The sequence below is a fragment of the Hyperoodon ampullatus genome, assembly GCF_949752795.1.
Source record: "Hyperoodon ampullatus genome assembly, chromosome: 7".
Classification (NCBI taxonomy): Eukaryota; Metazoa; Chordata; class Mammalia; order Artiodactyla; family Ziphiidae; genus Hyperoodon; species Hyperoodon ampullatus.
This window is the reverse complement of record NC_136920.1, coordinates 44094793-44114899: the sequence shown is the minus strand read 5'-3', so window position 1 is coordinate 44114899 and position 20107 is coordinate 44094793. Positions and strand designations below refer to the sequence as shown.

Here is a 20107-nt window from a genome sequence, read left to right as displayed (position 1 = left end):
GAGCTTCATCTCTTCCTTAAAGATTTTCAAGTATCATAGGAACACAAACTCATGAATAAACTAATTAAAAATTTGACATTCCATCTTGCTTTACTAATTACAGGATAAAAGACAGAAATGTAAAAACAAATGTTTGTTTACATTTCTCTGATTAACATAATATACTATGAAATGCTGTAACTGTTGTGAGCTATTTTCTAGCTGCTTCAAGTATAAGACACAACTACAGTTCTATTAGTGAGGAGAAATGAATAATCAGTCTTAGGTAACTCAAAAGGGATACGGGAGGCACAAAAAGATAAACTGACTTTGGCTTGGACCTACTGTAGACCCTGAAATGCCAGATTCATCATCAACAACAACAACAACAAGAAAACAAGAGTACAGCAGCAAGCCACCACTTCACCACATATTAAGAATTCTGAAATAGTCAATAACTTTCTTTTCCTTCTCAACTCATTCTGTTGTATCTTCTTTTTGCTTTTCCTGGTTTTTGGCTGCAGGCAGTTCAAGGCTTGCCCATTGCATAGGTTCAGCTTTTCTCATGGTAATTTCAATCTTTGTTGCAGTCATCGTTACATAACTTCGCTTTACATCAATCACCTGCAACATATCAAAGAGAATTACAGTACACCTGGCTGCTTTTATTAGTTTTAGAAGCAAGTAGGTTGAAACGATAAATAAGATTTCATGTCTATGCCTATGCCTATTGCTAACAGTCAAAATTCCAAGCTTCTAAGGCCATTTCTATCCCTAAACTTTTTGGTAAGAAATAATGGTAAGTTATATATCTACTTTGCATCAATGCTTACTGAAGTACTGTCTTTTATTATTTACAATGGTATTTTAAAAATTAAGAAAAAATTCTGCTGGAATCATAATACTTACACCCCATAATTTCACATTTTGATGAAATTCCTTCTCTCCTTCAAATACAATGTGCACATTTAACTGAAAAAGAAAAAGTTGATTAATTGATCAAAACCAAAGTATAGATTTATGATATAAAACACTGATTATAAAAATAAGAAGATACTGATAAAAATCATTTAAGCTATTTTAAGGAATTACCAATATTGTACTTTTTTTATTTGGAAAAACCATTAACCATTTTTAAACCATTAAAAAACCAATATTGTACTTTTTTTATTTGAAAAAACCATTAATTACCAATATTGTACTTTTTTAATTTGAAAAAAAACCAAGAAAAATTAACTTGGAGTTTCATATTGAGAATTAAGTTCCATTATTATTTGATATTCTAAGCTACTACAGTATCTCCATGCTTCAGAAATAACTACTATGCAGAAACTTTCACTTAAAATAGTTTCTGTGGGGCTTCCCTGGTGGCGCAGTGGTTGAAGGTCCGCCTGCCGATGCAGGGGACACGGGTTCGTGCCCCGGTCTGGGAAGATCCCACATGCCGTGGAGCGGCTGGATCCATGAGCCATGGCCGCTGAGCCTGTGTGTCTGGAGCCTGTGCTCCGCAACGGGAGAGGCCACAACAGTGAGAGGCCTGCGTACCACACACACACACAAAAAAAAACAAGTTTCTGTGAAAGTAGTTTCAAACTAATTTTCAAATGGGGAAAATTAAAAGATCTTAAAAACAGCTCAAACAAGATCAATATTTTATAAGACATTAAGAATAATGTATAATTTTTACTCAAAGATATTTAGTGTACTTACCAATGTACTGTTTGCTACTACTTGACTAAGTTCTGGAAGTGAATTTTTAGCATATACTGAAATGGTGACTTCACCCCCTGTCTGATGCCAGTCATGTCTACAAGGAACAACCTTTTTCCCCTGTAATGTAAGAGAAACTTCATCAATTTACAAAGTGCCACATAATTAACCTCTTAAAAAGAGTAATTTGACCCATCTAAATTGAGAACAAAAATACCACACAAAACTGAGCCCTTAATGCTTTTAAGCACAAACAACTTCTAAAGCTCCCATCAAGAAGTTAAACCAATAAAATAAAATACAAAGAATCTTATAGTTTTATGATTTGAGAACACACTTTTGAAGACTGAAGTGAAAAACACATTTGCTTAGCAGGATAAACCAGACAACATCTTAACCTCATGCATAAGAACTTTCCACTTATTTTCTACAAACTGAAATTTGGAAAAAAATAATTGATTAGTTATAACTATCTGTTGTTGTTATTGAATACTTTCCTCTCATAATAACATGCAAAAAAGGGTGAGAAATTGTGGAAGTAATCTTTTGATTACTATTATGAAAATATTATTACCTATGAGTGATACACTGCTATAACAATAACTATCTGAAAGACAAATTGTGATTTGTTCTATAACTGAGGGTAATTTAATGCAGGAAACTGCAAGACACTACTGTTTTAAAAAGTAATATTTATATTTTCGTACAATTATACTAATTGAATTTAAAATTACTTATATGACTTACATTTTTTTGCCCTTAGCCACCTGGCATAGACACTCAATACCTGATAACTACATGCATTAAAAAATAACAAAAAATGTGTTTCATCAAGGGTCATACTATGAAAACTTTTGTGCATAAAACAACATTTTATTTTTTCAAAGCAAAACTTTCAAACTTTTGAACCTTGGAGAAAATACAGGGAGATTTCACTTTTTACTAATAAAACATTCCTAGAAGTTTTGTGGTAGATAAATTATTATAACTTAATGGATACATTTATAATACATAAACCCATGTGTTATTAAAAAGCAGAAACTATAAAATATGCAAATGTAGACTAAATGAATTCCTAAAGTAATCTGAACATAAAGACACACATACTGAAAAGGTTCATTGTCTTGAGGTTATTAGTGCCAATACAGCACATAAAACTAATTTAAGATACATTAATAATAGCTAACAAACGTTTATTTAGCAAATAATTGCTTGCCTACTTACAATTTAATGGGATTTTGGGGGATTATTTACACAGACACAAGTCTTTTAAAAATGCTGTCAGGGAAGTAGGTACTGATGCTTTCTCTTTTCTTTTGATAATTTCCTGGTAGCAAGCAGAGGCTTTCAAAACAAACCCAATGAAACAAGTGCGCAATCCTTCTCTTCGGCCACTAAGAGTATTTGTACATCTGTACATGGTTGAATGATGTTAAGTGGCCAAAAGAGAATCAGAAGTCTAAATGATTAATAACATCAAATGACCAGAAAAGTGATTTTTAAAAAACAAAAACTGGGAACAAGGTATGGAATTACAGAAAAATATGCTTCAATTTAGACTAGCTTAACTATTTCACAAAAACCTACCTATTTGCATCAACATACATAATGGCTATTTTGATCAAAGAGCAGTGCTTTGAGAGAGCTTGACTCAGATTAACTTCAGTTTTTAGGCTCATCAAACTTTACTGTGTGACGGAGAGAAAAACTTGCTTTTTTAAATCTAAAGACAGAATAATCTCAAATCTCTTCAAAATGACTCAGATAAATACACTCCAAAAAGTTATTTTTAAAATGCTACTTACAGCATCCTTTTTAGTCCACGTGTGTTTCCCTGTTGTACAGCCCTCTTGGGCTAAGAATGTATTAAAATCAGAAGTTTTTCTCCTACAACAGCTCCAGTATTTCATCCTGTAAATAATTATAGAAAAATTTCAGCAATAAAATCTCACAATCAAGTTCAGAAGTGTTAAGTGATAAGTGACTTAACCAAAAAAGAAGTAAGTGTGTAACTTTAGTATCTTACAAGTGTCTAAATTACTAAACAATTAAAACTGCCAGAAGACTATGAGAACCTACTGTATAGCACAGGGAACTCTACTCAATGCTCTGTGGTGACCTGAACAGGAAGGAAATCCAAAAAAGAGGGGATATATGTATACGTACGGCTGATTCACTTTGCTGTACAGTAGAAACTGGCACATTATAAAGCAACTATACAATAAAAATTAAAAAACGAAAAACAAACAAAAAACAACAACACCCCCGCCCCCACCCAAAAAAACCTTAAAAAACTACCAGAAGACTAAAGTTAAAACCAGAATGCCATTTAGTATAGCAGTTTTGGAGTTCCTGAGTGAAGATGCTTAAAACCATCACAAAATCCAAAATCAGCTTTTCATTGATAGTTTACAGTCCAGTTTCCTCATGAAGCTACCATGAAGTGGTATGACCGAAGATTGAAAACATTCGTATTTTAATAAACCAGCAAAGTGAGAACATACAAACAAACTAAAAATAACTGTTTACACAACCTGTGATGGTCAAGCCCAAAGTAGGTAAAACCCACTATTATTTACTTGAGAAAAATCTAACACTGGAAGAAAAAAATTACAGTAAAACTTTGGGTTTGAGTCCTGAAGAATATGGTAACAGAGTGGAAGATTTTAATACAGTACTGCGTTTCTATAAACTACAGCGTAATATATTGAGAGGCTCTCAACTAAGAGCTGTGGAAAAGTATGGGTTTTCTCAGATGCCACAATGTTGATGTCTTAGTGTCCCAGGGCCCAAAATTCCAAATGTCCTACAATGCACAGCACAGTCTTTCAAAGAAAAAAAAAAAAAAAAAAAAACCAAACACCTGTTTAGCTCAAACAGAAAGAGTATCACACTGTAATTGAAGGGAATACGGAAAAAACATGAGGTTTGAATCACAATGGCCACTTCTCTGTAATCTTGTTTCAGTTTTCCCATGTGTAAAAAGAAGACAAAACCCACATTTCTAGGTTATTGTAAAAATTATATGACAATGTAAGTAAAATACCTAATATTGCTGCATGGCATTTAATGTTTGAAGGCATATTAACATTTCTAACATCTACCATAAAGTTTTAATTAGTCTTTATAAGTTACCCTTCATGGAAAATAGGTACTCCAGAATGATACACACAGACTTCTTCTAGACTCTGTGGACCCTGATATGTCTAAAAGAGAAAAAGAGATGAAAAAATTAGTTTCACATCTCAATGTTACATTTCACATATATTTGCAAGTACTGGTGACCTCTATGAACTATGAAAATGCCCAAGAGATAACAATTACCTAGAACATTCATAAATTCACCTCAGGCCATTCCAATAAGGAATGAAAAATGATTCCTTTTTGGATATGCTTAAGTTTCAGTTCCCTGTGAAAAAGGCAAATATAAAAGTAGGCAAAAGGATGTATTCAGATACTTTCAGACTTTTGCATATGAGGACACACCCAAACACATTCAGGTATGTTCTATAAATTTACAGAATATTGAAACCAAGAGATTAGTACTCTCATCAGAAATACAGTTATAGGATGATTTATGTGCATAGTAAACTCTGTGTGAACATTATGAATTAAAATGGAAAATCTAATAAGCAATTCTGGAAGTCCCAGATGATGATTTCTTTTTCCTACGAAGCGTAAAATGAGCTGCAGACCTATATATATATCCAGGGTTTGTCTGGAAGATCCGGGCCCCATTGCTGCTGTAGATGAAGGCTCTACAGATGAATTCACAAAAAGTTATGTTAATAAAACATAGATGCAGCCAGTAGTATATTTTCTGTCTATTTTGGTATTTACAGCAACCATCCTACAGTTACAGAAAATAAAATTCTGTACATTTACTTTTTGTAAATTCAAATTACGGGGTGTGTGTACCTCCTGAAGATATTCCATAGGCACACAAAACTCAATATGTTAGATTCTGAACTTACATCACTACTGCCCCCCAAACCTCCTACTCTTCTTCCCATCTTATTTGATGGCACCATATCCACTCAGTCTCTCAAAGCAAAAATTCTGTAAGTCCTCTTCAGTTTCTCTTTACCCTCTACCCACATGTAGTCTATCACAAAATCCCGTCAATCTGACTTAAAAATATGTATCAGTTTAATTTGCTAAACTTCCTCATGATCACTAGCAGATTTTAGGCAATGAAACTATGCTAAAAGATTCTAATTAATTTCTCTGCCTTCAATTTCTGGACTATACTACCTAATTAAAACATGTATCACTCTCTTGTTTAAAGTCCTTTAATTACATCGACCTCACACCATATATAATAATCAGTTCCAGGTCATTTGCACATTTAAATGTGCCACTGTATATGAGAAAATACTCATGGCCCTAAAATAAACAGATACCTTAAATAGGACACAGAAAGCCCCAGTCTTGAAGGAAAAGATGAACAAGATGAATTTCACTAAAATTGAAGAGACTGTTTATCAAAAGCCATTATTAAGACAGTGGAAAGGTATATAGCCTCTAGGACAAAGGACTTGTAGCTAAAACATATAAAGAATTCCTAAAATCATTAAGAAAATGTCAATTTAATAAAAAAACAGATAAAGATTTTGGACATGTCACAAAACAGAATATCCAAATGGCCATAAACATACAAAAAGGTAGTCAACATCGTTATCAGGAAAGTGCAAATTAAAACCACAACGGGGGGGCTTCCCTGGTGGCGCAGTGGTTGAGAGTCCGCCTGCCGATGCAGGGGACACGGGTTCGTGCCCCGGTCCGGGAAGATCCCACATGCCGTGGAGTGGCTGGGCCTGTGAGCCACGGCCACTGGGCCTGTGCATCCGGAGCCTGTGCTCCGCAATGGGAGAGGCTGCAACAGTGAGAGGCCCGCATACCGCAAAAAAAAAAAAAAAAAAAAAAAAAAAAAAAAAAAAAAAGCCACAATGGGAACATTCCACATCCACCAGAATGGCTAAAATATAAAACTGATATTACAAAGTGTTACCAAGATGTAGAACAAAAGGAACCAGCCTAATATGTTGCCGGTAAGAGTGTAAATACAACTACTTTGTAAAACTATGTGGGAGTATGTTAACGCTAAACATACATACACACACGAACACACACATACACACACACTCTATGAACCAGCAACACCATTTCTAGTTATATACTTAAAAGAAATGTGTACATGTATCCTAAAAGTCATGCACAAAAATGTTCACAGTAACATTAATCAAAAAACTTTATAGGACAGTAGAAAGGATAAATTGATTGGTACATTCAAACAATGGCATGTTTTAAGCAATGAACATGAACAAATTAGAGCTACATGAAACCAAGATAACCAACATTTTATTAAGCAAAGGAGGACAGACACGAGTACCTGTTCCATGATTCTATTTACAGTAAGTTCAGAAGTAGGCAAAATTAATCTATGTTGATAGAAAAAAGTGGTTCCCTTTGGGAGAGGAAATAATGAATGAGAGGAAGCATAAGGAGGGCTCTGCTTTGTGACAATCCCTTATGCTTACATAGAATTAACATATTTATATATATTTAATGTTATATTTCAATGGAAAAACTTTAAAAAAATGTCTTCAATGGCCAGCATGACCTAAAGTAAGGTTTTGAGCAGTATAAAAGCCTTTCAGGATCTAGACCCTACTTATCTCTTTTAAACTCAACTTTACATCAGCAAATTTTGTAACATTGTTATTGACTATTTTTTGTTTTCTTTAATATTACTGCTATCACCTCTGCTTGGGATATCCTTTCCCTTTTTGTCCATTTATAGAACTGCCATTCACTTCTCAAAGTTCACCTGGGATACCTTTGCTCTGATCTTCCTCCATTACCCTACCACTTGCACGATATCTCCCTCACCCCAAGAATTAATCATTCTCTTTTATCTACTACTTCTACCTTATACACATGTGAATGCATTCATATTTCCATCTCTAAATGAGCAAGGTGATGTCAAATTTAACATGAATGAAGACTGCAAACCTGCCCCCAACCCTAACTCCATTTTCTCCTTCTCAGTTAATGGTACACAAATCACCTATATCAGGGGTCCCAAATCCCCAGGACTTGGACCGGTAGCAATCCGCAGCCTGTTAGGAACTGGGCCGCACAGCAGGAAGTGAGCGGCAGGCAAGCGAGCGAAGCTTCACGTGCCGCTCCCCATCGCTCATGTTACTGCTTGAACCGTCCCCCCTGCCTCCACTCCGGTCCATGGAAAAACTGTCTTCCACGAAACCAGTCCCGGGTGCCAAAAAGGTTGGGAACCGCTGACCTAAATGCTTCACTTCCAGTTTATTAGCAAGTCCTGCTAATACTTCCAAATATCATCCATTCCACACGTGTTTGTCATGTGCCAGGCATTGTTCTAAGCACTCAAGACACAGCAAAGAGAAAACAAATAACATTCTTTCCTTTTAACCTTAGTTCAAAAGGGGAAGGGAAGGGAAAGTTAGATGGGATAGAGCATAAGCAAAATAAATATGTAAAACAAGTAGTGTGTAATAAGGTGGTAAGTGCTGTGGAGAAAAAAGGAGAGTATGGAATGTTGGAGGGTGTGTAATATTATATAGAGTAGGCAGAAAGAAGCCTCACTGAGATGTCTGAATACATCCTACATTTAACCATTTCTCAAAAACATATCCTAATGCCTGGTCTCCAGAGTAGCACCCTAGCTGGTTTTCCTTCCCGATTCCACTCCTGCCCCATTAAATTTGCCACTTATCAGCCAAAGACATCTTTTTCAAAGGCCCTCCTTAAACAGACAATGGCTTCCTATTATACTTAGAATAAAGCCCAAACCCCTCACTGTAGCTTATAAGGACGGACCTCCATAATCTTGCCTGCCTCTCATACTCCCAACTTTCGCACACTTATCAAGCCCCCACTGACCTTTCTCGTAATTTCTCGAGTAGCCAAGCTCTAATGCCTCTACACATACTACTCCCACATCTACTCCAAGGTTTACATAACTCAACTGCTACATTATTCAGAATTCTGATTTAGTGTCACCATATCAGAAAGGACTTCCCTGACAAGTGCACTTAAATACTTTTACTCTATCTCCTTGTCTGCTTAATTTTCTTCAAGTCTACCTAAATTCACAGCATTTAAAAACTTATTTGTTATCCTTCCCCCAAATTAGAATATCAGCTCCATAAGAACAGAGATTTTTGCTTTATTTAATACTATATTCCCAGCCCCTAAAACAATGTCTGGCACACAGTAAGTGTTCAGTAAATGCTGACTGAATTAGAACTATTTATTCCCATGATCTATTAAACACAGTGCTCCTTAGAGACAGTCTCTTATCCATGTTAATAGCCCTGCTCCACGGAATAGTACCCAACACATAAAAGGCACCCAAATGTTTGTCTAATTAAGTCAATTACTCTTTTCTCAAAATTAAAAATTTACTTCCATGACACAACACAAATTTTACAATATATACCTTTGAACACCCTCCATTTTTACATGAGGTTCCAATCTTAATTTCATCACTGTCTTCTTCTACAACAAAGAAAAAAACCAAAATAGAAACATTAAAATAGAACAGTTTACTATAGTGCTATTCTTAAAAAATAAACTATTCCATAACACAAGTATTTAATAAAATAATCTAAATACAAAAAAAACTGATTTTTAAAATGATTTTAGATAACTAAGTTTTCTGTGTGACCTTTCATGTAATACACTTAAAAGCTAATAAGAAACCAACTATCATAAGTCTTGCCTATATCCCCAAACTGATATATGACATGACACATTTCTATTCTACAATGCAATACTATATACAATAACTTAACCTTATGTAAAAGAGAAATCATGAAAGGGTTACTTTTTTCCCCAGATACCAGGTGTAGGTCAGAGAATACTGAATACATTTTATATCACGCACAATGAAACGTTTACAAGTATCAAAAAATTTTAACTCACCGTTAAAAAGTAATGAGTAATAGAAGAAAAAATATTTAATTAACAGGTTCTCATTTTTATTAAAGGCAAAATGGAATAATCCACATATTCATTTTGTGGTTTTACCAGCATTCAGTAAACAAAAATCAAAAATAAGTTCTTTACTACAGTGTACTCCTTTTTTTTTTTAAATTGGTGTATAATTGCTTTACAATTTTGTGTTAGTTTCCATTGTACAATGAAGAGAACCAGCTGTATGTATACATATATCCCCTCCCTCTTGGACCTCCCTCCCGCCCCCCTCAATCCCACCCACCTAGGTCACCACAGAGCACCAAGCTGAGCTCCCTACGCTATACAGCAGGTTCCCACTAGTTGTCTGTTTTACACATGGCAGTGGACATGTGTCGATCCCAATCTCCCAATTCATCCCCCACCTCCATCTGAGTCTACACGTCCGTTCCCTACGTCTGCGTCTCTATTCCCGCCTTGCAAATAGGTTCATCTGTACCATTTTTCTAGATTCCAAATATATGCGTTAATATACAATATTTGTTTTTCTCTGACTTACTTCACTCTGTATAACAGTCTCTAGGTCCATCCACGTCTCTACAAATATACTACAATGTACAATGTACTACTTTTTCGTGTTTATATACAGTAAACTACACTGCTCCTGTCTCTTTTAGATAATTGGTTAATTGAACAGAAAAAATTACAAAATACAAAACAAAATCTTACCTTTCTTATTTTCTTCATTCCCCGATGACAGTTTAAGTTTATCAAGTGCTTGTTTTAGGGAGGCAGATATTTTTAATTCCAAATTTGTCATTGGTTCATCCGAGCTGGAGAATTTGGAAACTTTATTACCATTACTGATGTACCAAAATATTTCTTTGTACTAAAAATATACTTAAGACTCTACTTATGATACGCCAAATGCCTTGTCAATCAAGGTTTTCTCTTTAAAACTGAAAATCCTAGGTTATTCATTCTACATCCTTAATGAAAAACCTACTGATATAGGAGGCACTAACAAAGTACACAAAAACCTATATCCTCAGTCTCTACAATACTATCTAATGAATTTATGATAAAATATTTAATTTCTCTCACTTTCTCTTAAGTGAAATTAGTAGCAGTCCATAATTTAAAAAAATTAACTCATCCTGTCAATTATAGTAGACTCTACTATAATATTTAATAATGAGCCATGCCAAAATTCTTGTTTTTTTCTGACATTTTTTTCCCACTGGCAAATCAGCCAGTAAGGCATTTGATAAAATTTCTCATGATATGAATAAGCATGATATAGAATAAAATCATCCTAAGTAGTTTGGTTAAAAAAACAAAATAAACATCAGAAAATCTCTTTGGGTTCTTATCTTGGTCGGGTATAATTCAAGATGCTATAAATTTATTTACATAAGATCAATAAAGAAAAAGCTGGGAAAATCATGAGTCCACAGTGTGAATAAAAATATCAACAAAGGCCATGTTTGAGGCCAAAAACCATGTTTTTCTAAGTCCTGTATTTTGGTTCTAAAACAATTCAATACTCAAGTGCAATATGAAGAAGACCTGGTGTAACAGTGGTACCCAACATGCATGTGTGGAATTGTAAAATAGAATCTAGTGGATCAGGAGGTGAGTATGAAGTACCTGTGTAATTCTACTGCAAAATGACAAAAAGCTATTTTAAAAGTACTTTAACAAATATGCCATGTAAATTGAATACATTAAAAATTGATCAGTAATGAGATTAACAGTTTTTAGGCAAACAAAAGATGAGTGACTAGGCTTGTTCTAAGTGGCAAAATATGGACAAATGAAAGAAACAGAAATTGACTCAATACAAGGAAAAGTTAAATACTGAGTTAGTAACATTAAAATGAACTGCTTTAAAATAGAAGTAAATTCTTCTTCAATAGAATTATTAGAAAGGAAATTAAATATTTTTCTATCAAGAATGTTCTAGAAATTATTTAAGAAACAGTGGTAGATTGGAAAGGAAAGCCTCTAAGTTCTTTTTCAACTCAAACTGATTCCCTGACAAGGCCGATTCTTTTACAGAATTCCACTATGCCACCGTGAAAAAGATACACACCAAGGCACAAGAAAGATGTGTGGCTCCCCCGCCCTTAGCATAACTGAGTACACAGTGAACAAATCTGTACTGCAGTTCTACTGTGTATATGCCCTCAAGGGAATAGAAATGAAAGGTATTATCTAAGAGAAAACCAAATGGTTCAAAAGTGGGTGAACTACACAGTAGCTGCAAATGATATTACGCAAAATCAGAAAAGGAAATACCAGGAACAAATGCTATTATTCAAGTGTGACAAAAATATACAACTGTATAAAGTATACCTTGGCCTTTTTATTGCTTCTATTGGTTTAGGGGCTTGAATGATATGCTCCTGAAATTTGGGTTTCAATTCAGATAGTTCTTTCTTCTCAGTAGTCTTGACTTCAGGTTTGACTGGCGCGGGTGGCTTCTCACTATTATGTCTTCCTTTCGTACAGCCCTATTGGTGAGAGGTATTCATTCACTGAGAGTTAGCCTATTATCTACTTCACATGCCATGACAGAAATACTATTTTTCAATTCTTTATTAATAAATTCAAGGGCATGTTTTCTCCACTTTTAACACACTGACTTATTTTAAGAAACTAAAAATAGAACTCTAAACTTTATATATTTGTAAATGAGTTCTTACATGCGAATAATGCATTAAAAACAGGCCTTTAGGGCTTCCCTGGTGGCGCAGTGGTTGAGAGTCCGCCTGCCGATACAGGCGACACGGGTTCGTGCCCCAGTCCAGGAAGATCCCACATGCCACGGAGCGGCTGGGCCTGCGAGCCGTGGCTGCTGGGCCTGCGTGTCCGGAGCCTGTGCTCCGCAACGGGAGAGGCCACAGCAGTGAGAGGCCCGCGTTATCGCAAAAAAAACAAAACAAAAACAAAAAAAACCAGGCCTTTAAATTACACTTAATAAATATCTACTATACTTATTCTATTAAAGGTGCAACATAAACTTGTTTACAGAAAACAAATTTTGGAGATCTCACACAGAGAATTCTACAAATTATTTATACAAAAGGGCCCCAATTTGCGTCTCAGTTCTCCTACTACCTACCTATATGACCTCGAGCAAGTTAATTAATCTTTTTTTTTGAAACCACCAGTTAAAACTTTATTTCTTTCTAAATCACAAAGAATAAGGCATAATCATTTTACAGAGAAATTAATAGTTTAAATGTTTTACTTCTATTAACAACAAGGGTAGTTGATTTCAACAGATCTCAAATTCCAAAAGAGTTCATATATAGAGACATACATGGCTCCAAAAACTTTATGACTATTATTTTAAAAATTATTTTTAATTATTTATTTTTTAATTGGAGTATAACTGCTTTACAATATTGTATTAGTTTATACTGTACAGCAAACTGAGTCAGCTATACATATATATATATATATCCCCTTTTTTGGATTTCCTTCTCATTTAGGTCACCACAGAGAGCTGAGTAGAGTTCCCTGTGTTATACAGTAGGTTCTCATTAGTTTTCTATTTTATACATAGAATCAATAGTGTATATATGTCAATCCCAATCTCCCAATTCATCCCATCCCCCCTCTTTCCCCCTTGGTAGCCATTCGTTTGTTCTCTATGTCTGTGTCTCTATTTCTGCTTTGTAAATAAAATCATCTATACCAATTTTTTAAGATTCCACATATATGCATTAATATATGATATTTGTTGTTCTTACTTCACTCTGTATGACAGTCTCTAGGTCTATCCATGTCTCTACAAATGACCCAATTTTGTTCCTTTTTATGGCTGGGTAATATTACATTGTATATATGTACCACATCTTCTTTATCCATTCCTCTGTTGATGGACATTTAGGCTGCTTCCATGTCCTGGCTATTGTAAATAGTGCTGCAAGGAACACTGGGGTACATGTGTCTTTTTGAATTATGGCTTTCTAAAGTCAGTTTCCTCATCAGTAAAATGGAGGCAATGGCATTCAGATCTTTTTTGAGAGGATTAAATAAAACAGTGTAATACTTCCCATATCTGGCAGGTGGTAAACATTCAATAAATGCTAGCTACCTTTTCTATATTCCATTGAGTTATACATACATTTTAACATCCTTGAAATCATAAGGTAAATTGTATGTCATTTAATTAACAACTTTAGATTTCTTTCTTAAGGGTACACAAAATAATAGTGCATCTCTATGGTATCTTAGATATGATAAAAATTTACTGTTCCTAACTGAAAATGCTTTAAATTGTTGTGTTCCTTCTTTTTGATGGTCTTTTAAGACTATTAACATCAAACAACAAGAACCTACTGTATAGCACAGGGAACTATATTTAATATCTTGTAATAACCTATAATGGAAAAGAATCCATAAAAGAATAGGTATATATATAACTGAGTCACTCTGCTGTACCTCTGAAACTAACACAACATTGTAAATCAACTATATTTCAATAAAAAAAATAAATAAAAAGCTAGAGGAAAAATAATAAGCTGTAAGAAAAAACTCTAGCCTGTAATTTTGATGTATATAAAGGAATAAAGTACACTAAAAATTAAAAAAAAAGGCTACTATCAAAAATAAACCTAAACTGACAAGTGGTTAATTAATATCTTGAAACTTTAATCTCAAAAACAGATAAATTCCTTATTTTAAATGCCATAGAAGGGAGGTGAGTAAAAGAAAGGTACTATCTGTGAGTTAACAGGGACTAGTCAATAGATGTCCAAAATCAGACTCCTCAACTCTGGAGCTCCCCATAATATGTATTTTTTGGGAGATAATCTGGGGGAAAGAAACCCATTAATACTTACTGCAATGCTTAAAAAATCAGAAAAATCAGTTGTTCTTCTCTTACAGCAAGACCAACCCTAAGAAACATAAAAGGGAAAAAAAAATGAAAACTCTATTTGTATGAGAACCACAACCCACTAAAACACTCTATTTGGATTTATCTCCTTGAATCCCAAAGTAGCCTGTATACACATAATTTTATAGTTTTTAAGTGTTATAAATAATTCACCTAATCAAGTGAAATGATTAGTTTTTGACTTAAAAGAATGAATTAACCAATATTAAAAGTGATTTGTGCTGTGACCCATCATGAAAGGAAGCACTTTGAAATATGGAAACAGAAATTGCTTCTGTTTTCAAGAACAGTACTTGATTTTTATAAGAAAAGCAATCTATAATTTCTAAAAACTATTTTAAAGGATCTAGGGAGTAAGTGAAGTGTTTTACTTTAAAAATCCATTAAGTTAGAGATAATAATTATAATAATTCAGTTTCTAAACAAACTCAGCATAGTTGTTCCTCAACAATAAGCATTCTATTTTCAGAAAAACATTAATTCATATAGTATCTTAAGCACTGTTAGATCCTTCAAGGTTAAATGATCTTTTCAGCTAGAAGCATACAAATATAGAAACTGTAATGCCCTATGAGATTTCTGAACAAAGTATCAAGTAGCTAAACAATAAATGGCTTTAAGTTATCACCTATAATTCCAATGTAGTACAAAGAATAAGGAAATAAAAATGTAGCAGTCTCAAAGCTTGGGATGTCTCAAATTCGGACTAAGAGTCAGCTTTGCACATATCCATCTGGGCCTCACTGTTTTTCTCAATGTATGCATGAAGAATTTGGTAGTGACTTTTTTCACAATATGCCCTTAAAGTTTTTTAAAAGGAAAATGTTAAATATTCTACAATTCATATTTTCCTTTATTCTGAAATTTAATTTTCTTTTACTCTGAACTGAAATATAGATCAAAAATTACTAATTATTACAAAATTAAATATAAGGTTTAATTAATATAGATAATATTGTCACCAGTAAAGTTATTTTATATGAAAAAAGCTTTATTGTCTTAATTCTATATGAAGAATTAGGTATTCTGGGAATATTGGGATACATACATGACATAGATTGTTCCCAACTGCCGATCTGAGATCTATGGAAGTCCTCAGTAAAATGTGAAAAGGTAAAGTATGTAAACATAAGGTTGCAAACTGTCTTTTTTTAAGGACTGCTCTTTTCCTTGAATATGCCTTTTCTAATTTAAATATTAAAATGTTTTTTTTTCTGTTAATGCAATGTTTAAATTCTCACTTGGTTAAATAGAAAACTGACAACAGTAGACACCATACTGATTTATGTATTTTGCCTGAAATCTACCGGGCTGTGAAATTCAGTAGGCTTGGAAAGTAGGCTTGGAAAGTCTAAGTCTTCAAATGTTTATAGAAACAATAATAAACAGTAGAATCGGAGTAAAGAAACAAAAACACTTCAAAGTAAAATCAGTAAGTTTAATTAATCAGAGTAATTAACAGTTGGGTAGTAAAAAGAGGAGCAATGGACTAAATGACTAGAAAGTTAGTGATATCATTACTAGCAGCAGCGAACTTGAAAGGCAGGCTATTTTTGGAATAAGGGGTCACTTTAGAACTCATCTGTGCTTGCCAATGACACAGATAAATGAAAATATGTTGTAGAAGTCACTGGCATAGAGGTGACAAGAATAAATTAAGGACAAGAATGAATGAGCTGAATGAGAGAAAACAGGAAGCCAAATCTGAGAAGTGAAGTATGCCCATGGTTAGGAGACAGGAGGAAAACATCATAGGAAAACAAAATACAACAAGAAAAACAAACACAGAATAAATGGCAATTTAGGAAAGATAAAATCCCCTCACCCCCAGCAAAAATAAGTATTCCCACAGAACCACAGTTTCCATCATCATAAAAGCTTGTAAAGAGGCTAAAAAGATGTAAGGAAGAGTCAGATCATAATTTGCCCTACTGAACGTTTGTTCTGTTTTTCTCACTCAGAACTAACCATATTAACATAAACTTGCTATCTGCTTGTACATCATTGTTTATATGTGGCTAACAGTTAAAAACCAGAAAGGTCCAACTACTCCCTGAAAGGTAAAATTAGAAATTCAAAGGGCATTGATAATATATAAACACATAGGACTGTTTATGTTCCTAAGAATACCTAAAATCATGGCAGCCACACTGCAACAGTTTCTTTTGAGATATACGAGGGAACATTTACCACATTATCATAAATTTTAAAAGATCAATAAACCCAACACAAAAAACCTGATCAAACAATATTCTATTATTTCTCTAAATCTACAGAACATCAAGGAAAACAGGTGGCATCTCTTTTCTGTATGGTATTACTCTAAACTTTCATATCTGTCCCAAGAGTGGCACTGTTAAGTATTTATAATAATGGTCCCTAAAATTCAGAGCTGCTCTTATTAAACAGCACCTGCCTGATATATTGAAAGATTAAGAAGTGTTATGGCTTCTACAATTGCTTTCATTTCCCCTCAAAGTGAAGAAATGAGGGGCACTGAAAGTGAGAGTTGGGATAAAAGTAACAATTTTATAACTGGAAAAGCCCTTAAGATCACCATCTACTGTCCTCTTTGCCTTTAGTGGAGCACTTGCTCAAAGCACCCCAAAATGGTCATTAAGAAAGCAGAGAGTCACAAGCTGAGGAAAAAAAAATGAGAAATTCAAGATTTAGTATTATACCTCCGAGTTTACTATACAAATGGGAAAAGACTGAAATGTATCAAGTTCCTACCTTTAATGCATCATGAAAGACTGGAACGCCTGGGTGGTATGTGCAAGCATCTGGTCAAAAACAAACCAACAAAAAAACACTTTATAATGAAGAAAAATCATCATTTCCTTCAGTGTTAACATATAATACATTTTCCATATGCAGGTAATACTTTTCTTTTCCTTAAAAATTCAGTAATGCTCGAATTTGATGCATGACACACAGTGCTTAATATAACATTGTATTAAAATAGTAAGGGTTAAAATTCTAATTTGAGTATGAAAGCTACAAATAAAAACACAAATAGTTCAAGTATAACTAATTATATTTTGTTTTCCTCTAATCTTCGTTGTAAAATTTTTTAGTACCCGAACTTCAAGCTCCAAATTTTGACCATCATATTCGGTTTTTACAAAAATACTATCAAATTTAAATGTTCTTATGGGCATCGATCCATAAAGGTTGCCCAAGAGATTACCAAAAAAAGATATTTTGGAAGAACAGGTTCAAATTTTAAAAAACTGATACAATATTTAATTGCTAATTTAATTTTCCTACACAGGTGTCAATTCCTAGATATAAACCTCATTAAAAAGAAGTTTAAATTCTACAATCTATTTTCAGGCTTGTCAATGACTGTTAGTCTATTATTTCCCTACCCCTTCCCCATTACACCACCACGTTTTACTTAACTCTTATGAAAATGGACTTATTATAGTCACCAATATATAGAATTACATTAAAAAAAACAAAACAACAGATAAGAGACACACTTATTCCCTAGCTAGATAGCACCATGAGCTCAGAAAAAGCAGGTCAGCTCCACACCTGTGCAATTTTCTTATAGGGCTACTTTGCTCAAACTTTCACGTCTGTTTAGCTCTCAACTGTCTACAACCTCTGATTCCTGGTGTCGCAAAATGATTAATTTCTGGTACTTTTCTCCCTATGGCTGTATTAAGTCAGTATGTTTTCCTTCCTTACTACCTAGAGACCATTCTAGCTAATGAAGCAAGAAAAGTGTCAGGTATTTTCATGGTACAGTAAGTAAGTCCAGTTTAGGAAGATGCTATTAATTAAGGGTAGTAGTGGAGCTGAGGGCTGAAAAAGGAGATTCAAAGTAAAAATGAATATGCAGAGGAATATGAAGTTGAGAGGGGAATCAAAGTAGAGAACAGGAAGAATATTTTCAAATATCAAATTTACATACAGTCAGAGGCATAAAACACATAATGTCTGACACAGTAAGAGGCATGATCATAATAATGGACAGTTCTGGCAGAATGGCAGTAGGAGTGAGTCAGGTCTTAACCATACAACTAATATAAACAAAGTTTGAAAATCACTGCTAAATAACAAGCAGATGGACATTTTCCTCTTTAGTATTTCTTTTCTTTTTAAATCAGGTTTGCCAGTTTTGCCCAAAGTAATATTATGGGCAAGAAGCTACAACACAGTAGCGATTAAGAGCCAAGGGCTTTTAACATTGAGTCCGACACTGGCTCAAATTCTGACTCTGCCTCTTGCAGCTGTTTCAGTTTCCTCACACGTGTGGATTGAATAAAATACTGTTTGTGAAGAGGTGTTTCTTCCAGAATAGCTGTTTTTAACATATGCAAGTTACCATGTCTCTTTAAAACACTCATTTAACTTCTGTTTCAAATGAAAATGTCCTATCATCTTAGAAAGGAGTCTTCTTATTTTAGTCAATACACAAGGTCAAAACCTCTCCCATCCTATAAAACTTTCTCCTAATCAAGTCCACAGTTTGCTATTAGCTCTTGTCTTTACTCCCTAGCCCCATTTTCCATCAACCAATTCACTTGGAGTATTTATTCTAAGTCTCTAATATAACCCCAATTTTGCTAAAGTGGATAAACTTTCAGCAACCTTAATGGAACTCTCTGCTAAATTTAGTACGGCTGACGCTCAATGCTTGAGACTGTCTACTCCTCTGATTTTTCTGGCTTCCCCCATCTCTTTCCTGGGCACTGTACCATTTCACACATACAAAGCTGACTTCCAAAAAAAATTGGCTGTATCTCCCCTTAAAATTAGGCTGGTACATAACACCCTATAAATAAACATATTGTCCCATTCAACAAAGCATCAGTCTTCCCTTTAATATTAAAGTAAAATATGTACAGATACTAAAGCAATTTACTTTTTACGCAGGCTACCAACAGTAAAGGGCTTTGAAACCCCTCATTCCTCAATGTTTTCATCCACTTAAGCCTCACAATTTTCTACCTGAACTTCATATTAATATCATAAAAACGATTAAGCTTATCTTTTCCTCAGAATCCTACCAAAGATCTTATCATTTTAAATTATGTCCCCAATTCACCTGTGCACCAAAATAAACATTAAGACATCTCAAGAGGTGAAAAAGATTTTTTAAGCATCAATTTTAATCTCGTACACAATGAGGAACCACGTTGCTACCATGCTGAACTGTGCTTCTCTATTAAATGCGTATCACACTACACATTTCACAGAGTTGCTGTGAAGGTTAAATGAAATAACATAATAAAGTGACAGACCAATGTCTGGCATATAGAAAACATACAATAAATGCTAGTCGAATTGAGAAAGTGTTACAATGCCTACAATTTTCAAGGATTCAACTCACTTCTTTATCCCATTCACCTATCAAAATTCAAATCCACTGGTCAGGTTCTATTGTTCACCTAGTCTAATCACTAACCTTCACCTTACATCCTTAACTCTACACCTGGGTGCTGTAGAGGACATTCAATCACTGTATCCTATAGACCGCATGGTACTAAATGGAAAGGCCATTGCAAAAATACCCAACAAACATGGCTACAAAGTAAA

General features: G+C 34.2%; 1 protein-coding gene across 1 annotated transcript in view; it reads right to left on the bottom strand.

Moving 5' to 3' along the window:
- Positions 1 to 20107, bottom strand: part of CHORDC1 (cysteine and histidine rich domain containing 1) — a gene marked incomplete at its 5' end in the record, with an annotated part of 41566 nt that overhangs the window by 20753 nt on the left and 706 nt on the right. The window contains 10 exons of the mRNA XM_079707576.1: positions 457 to 603; positions 889 to 951; positions 1690 to 1809; positions 3495 to 3600; positions 4825 to 4895; positions 9170 to 9228; positions 10375 to 10478; positions 12004 to 12161; positions 14502 to 14558; positions 17291 to 17340. Of these exons, the coding sequence (XP_079563702.1) occupies positions 457 to 603; positions 889 to 951; positions 1690 to 1809; positions 3495 to 3600; positions 4825 to 4895; positions 9170 to 9228; positions 10375 to 10478; positions 12004 to 12161; positions 14502 to 14558; positions 17291 to 17340 (935 nt within the window). The remainder of the gene's footprint in view (positions 1 to 456; positions 604 to 888; positions 952 to 1689; positions 1810 to 3494; positions 3601 to 4824; positions 4896 to 9169; positions 9229 to 10374; positions 10479 to 12003; positions 12162 to 14501; positions 14559 to 17290; positions 17341 to 20107) is intronic.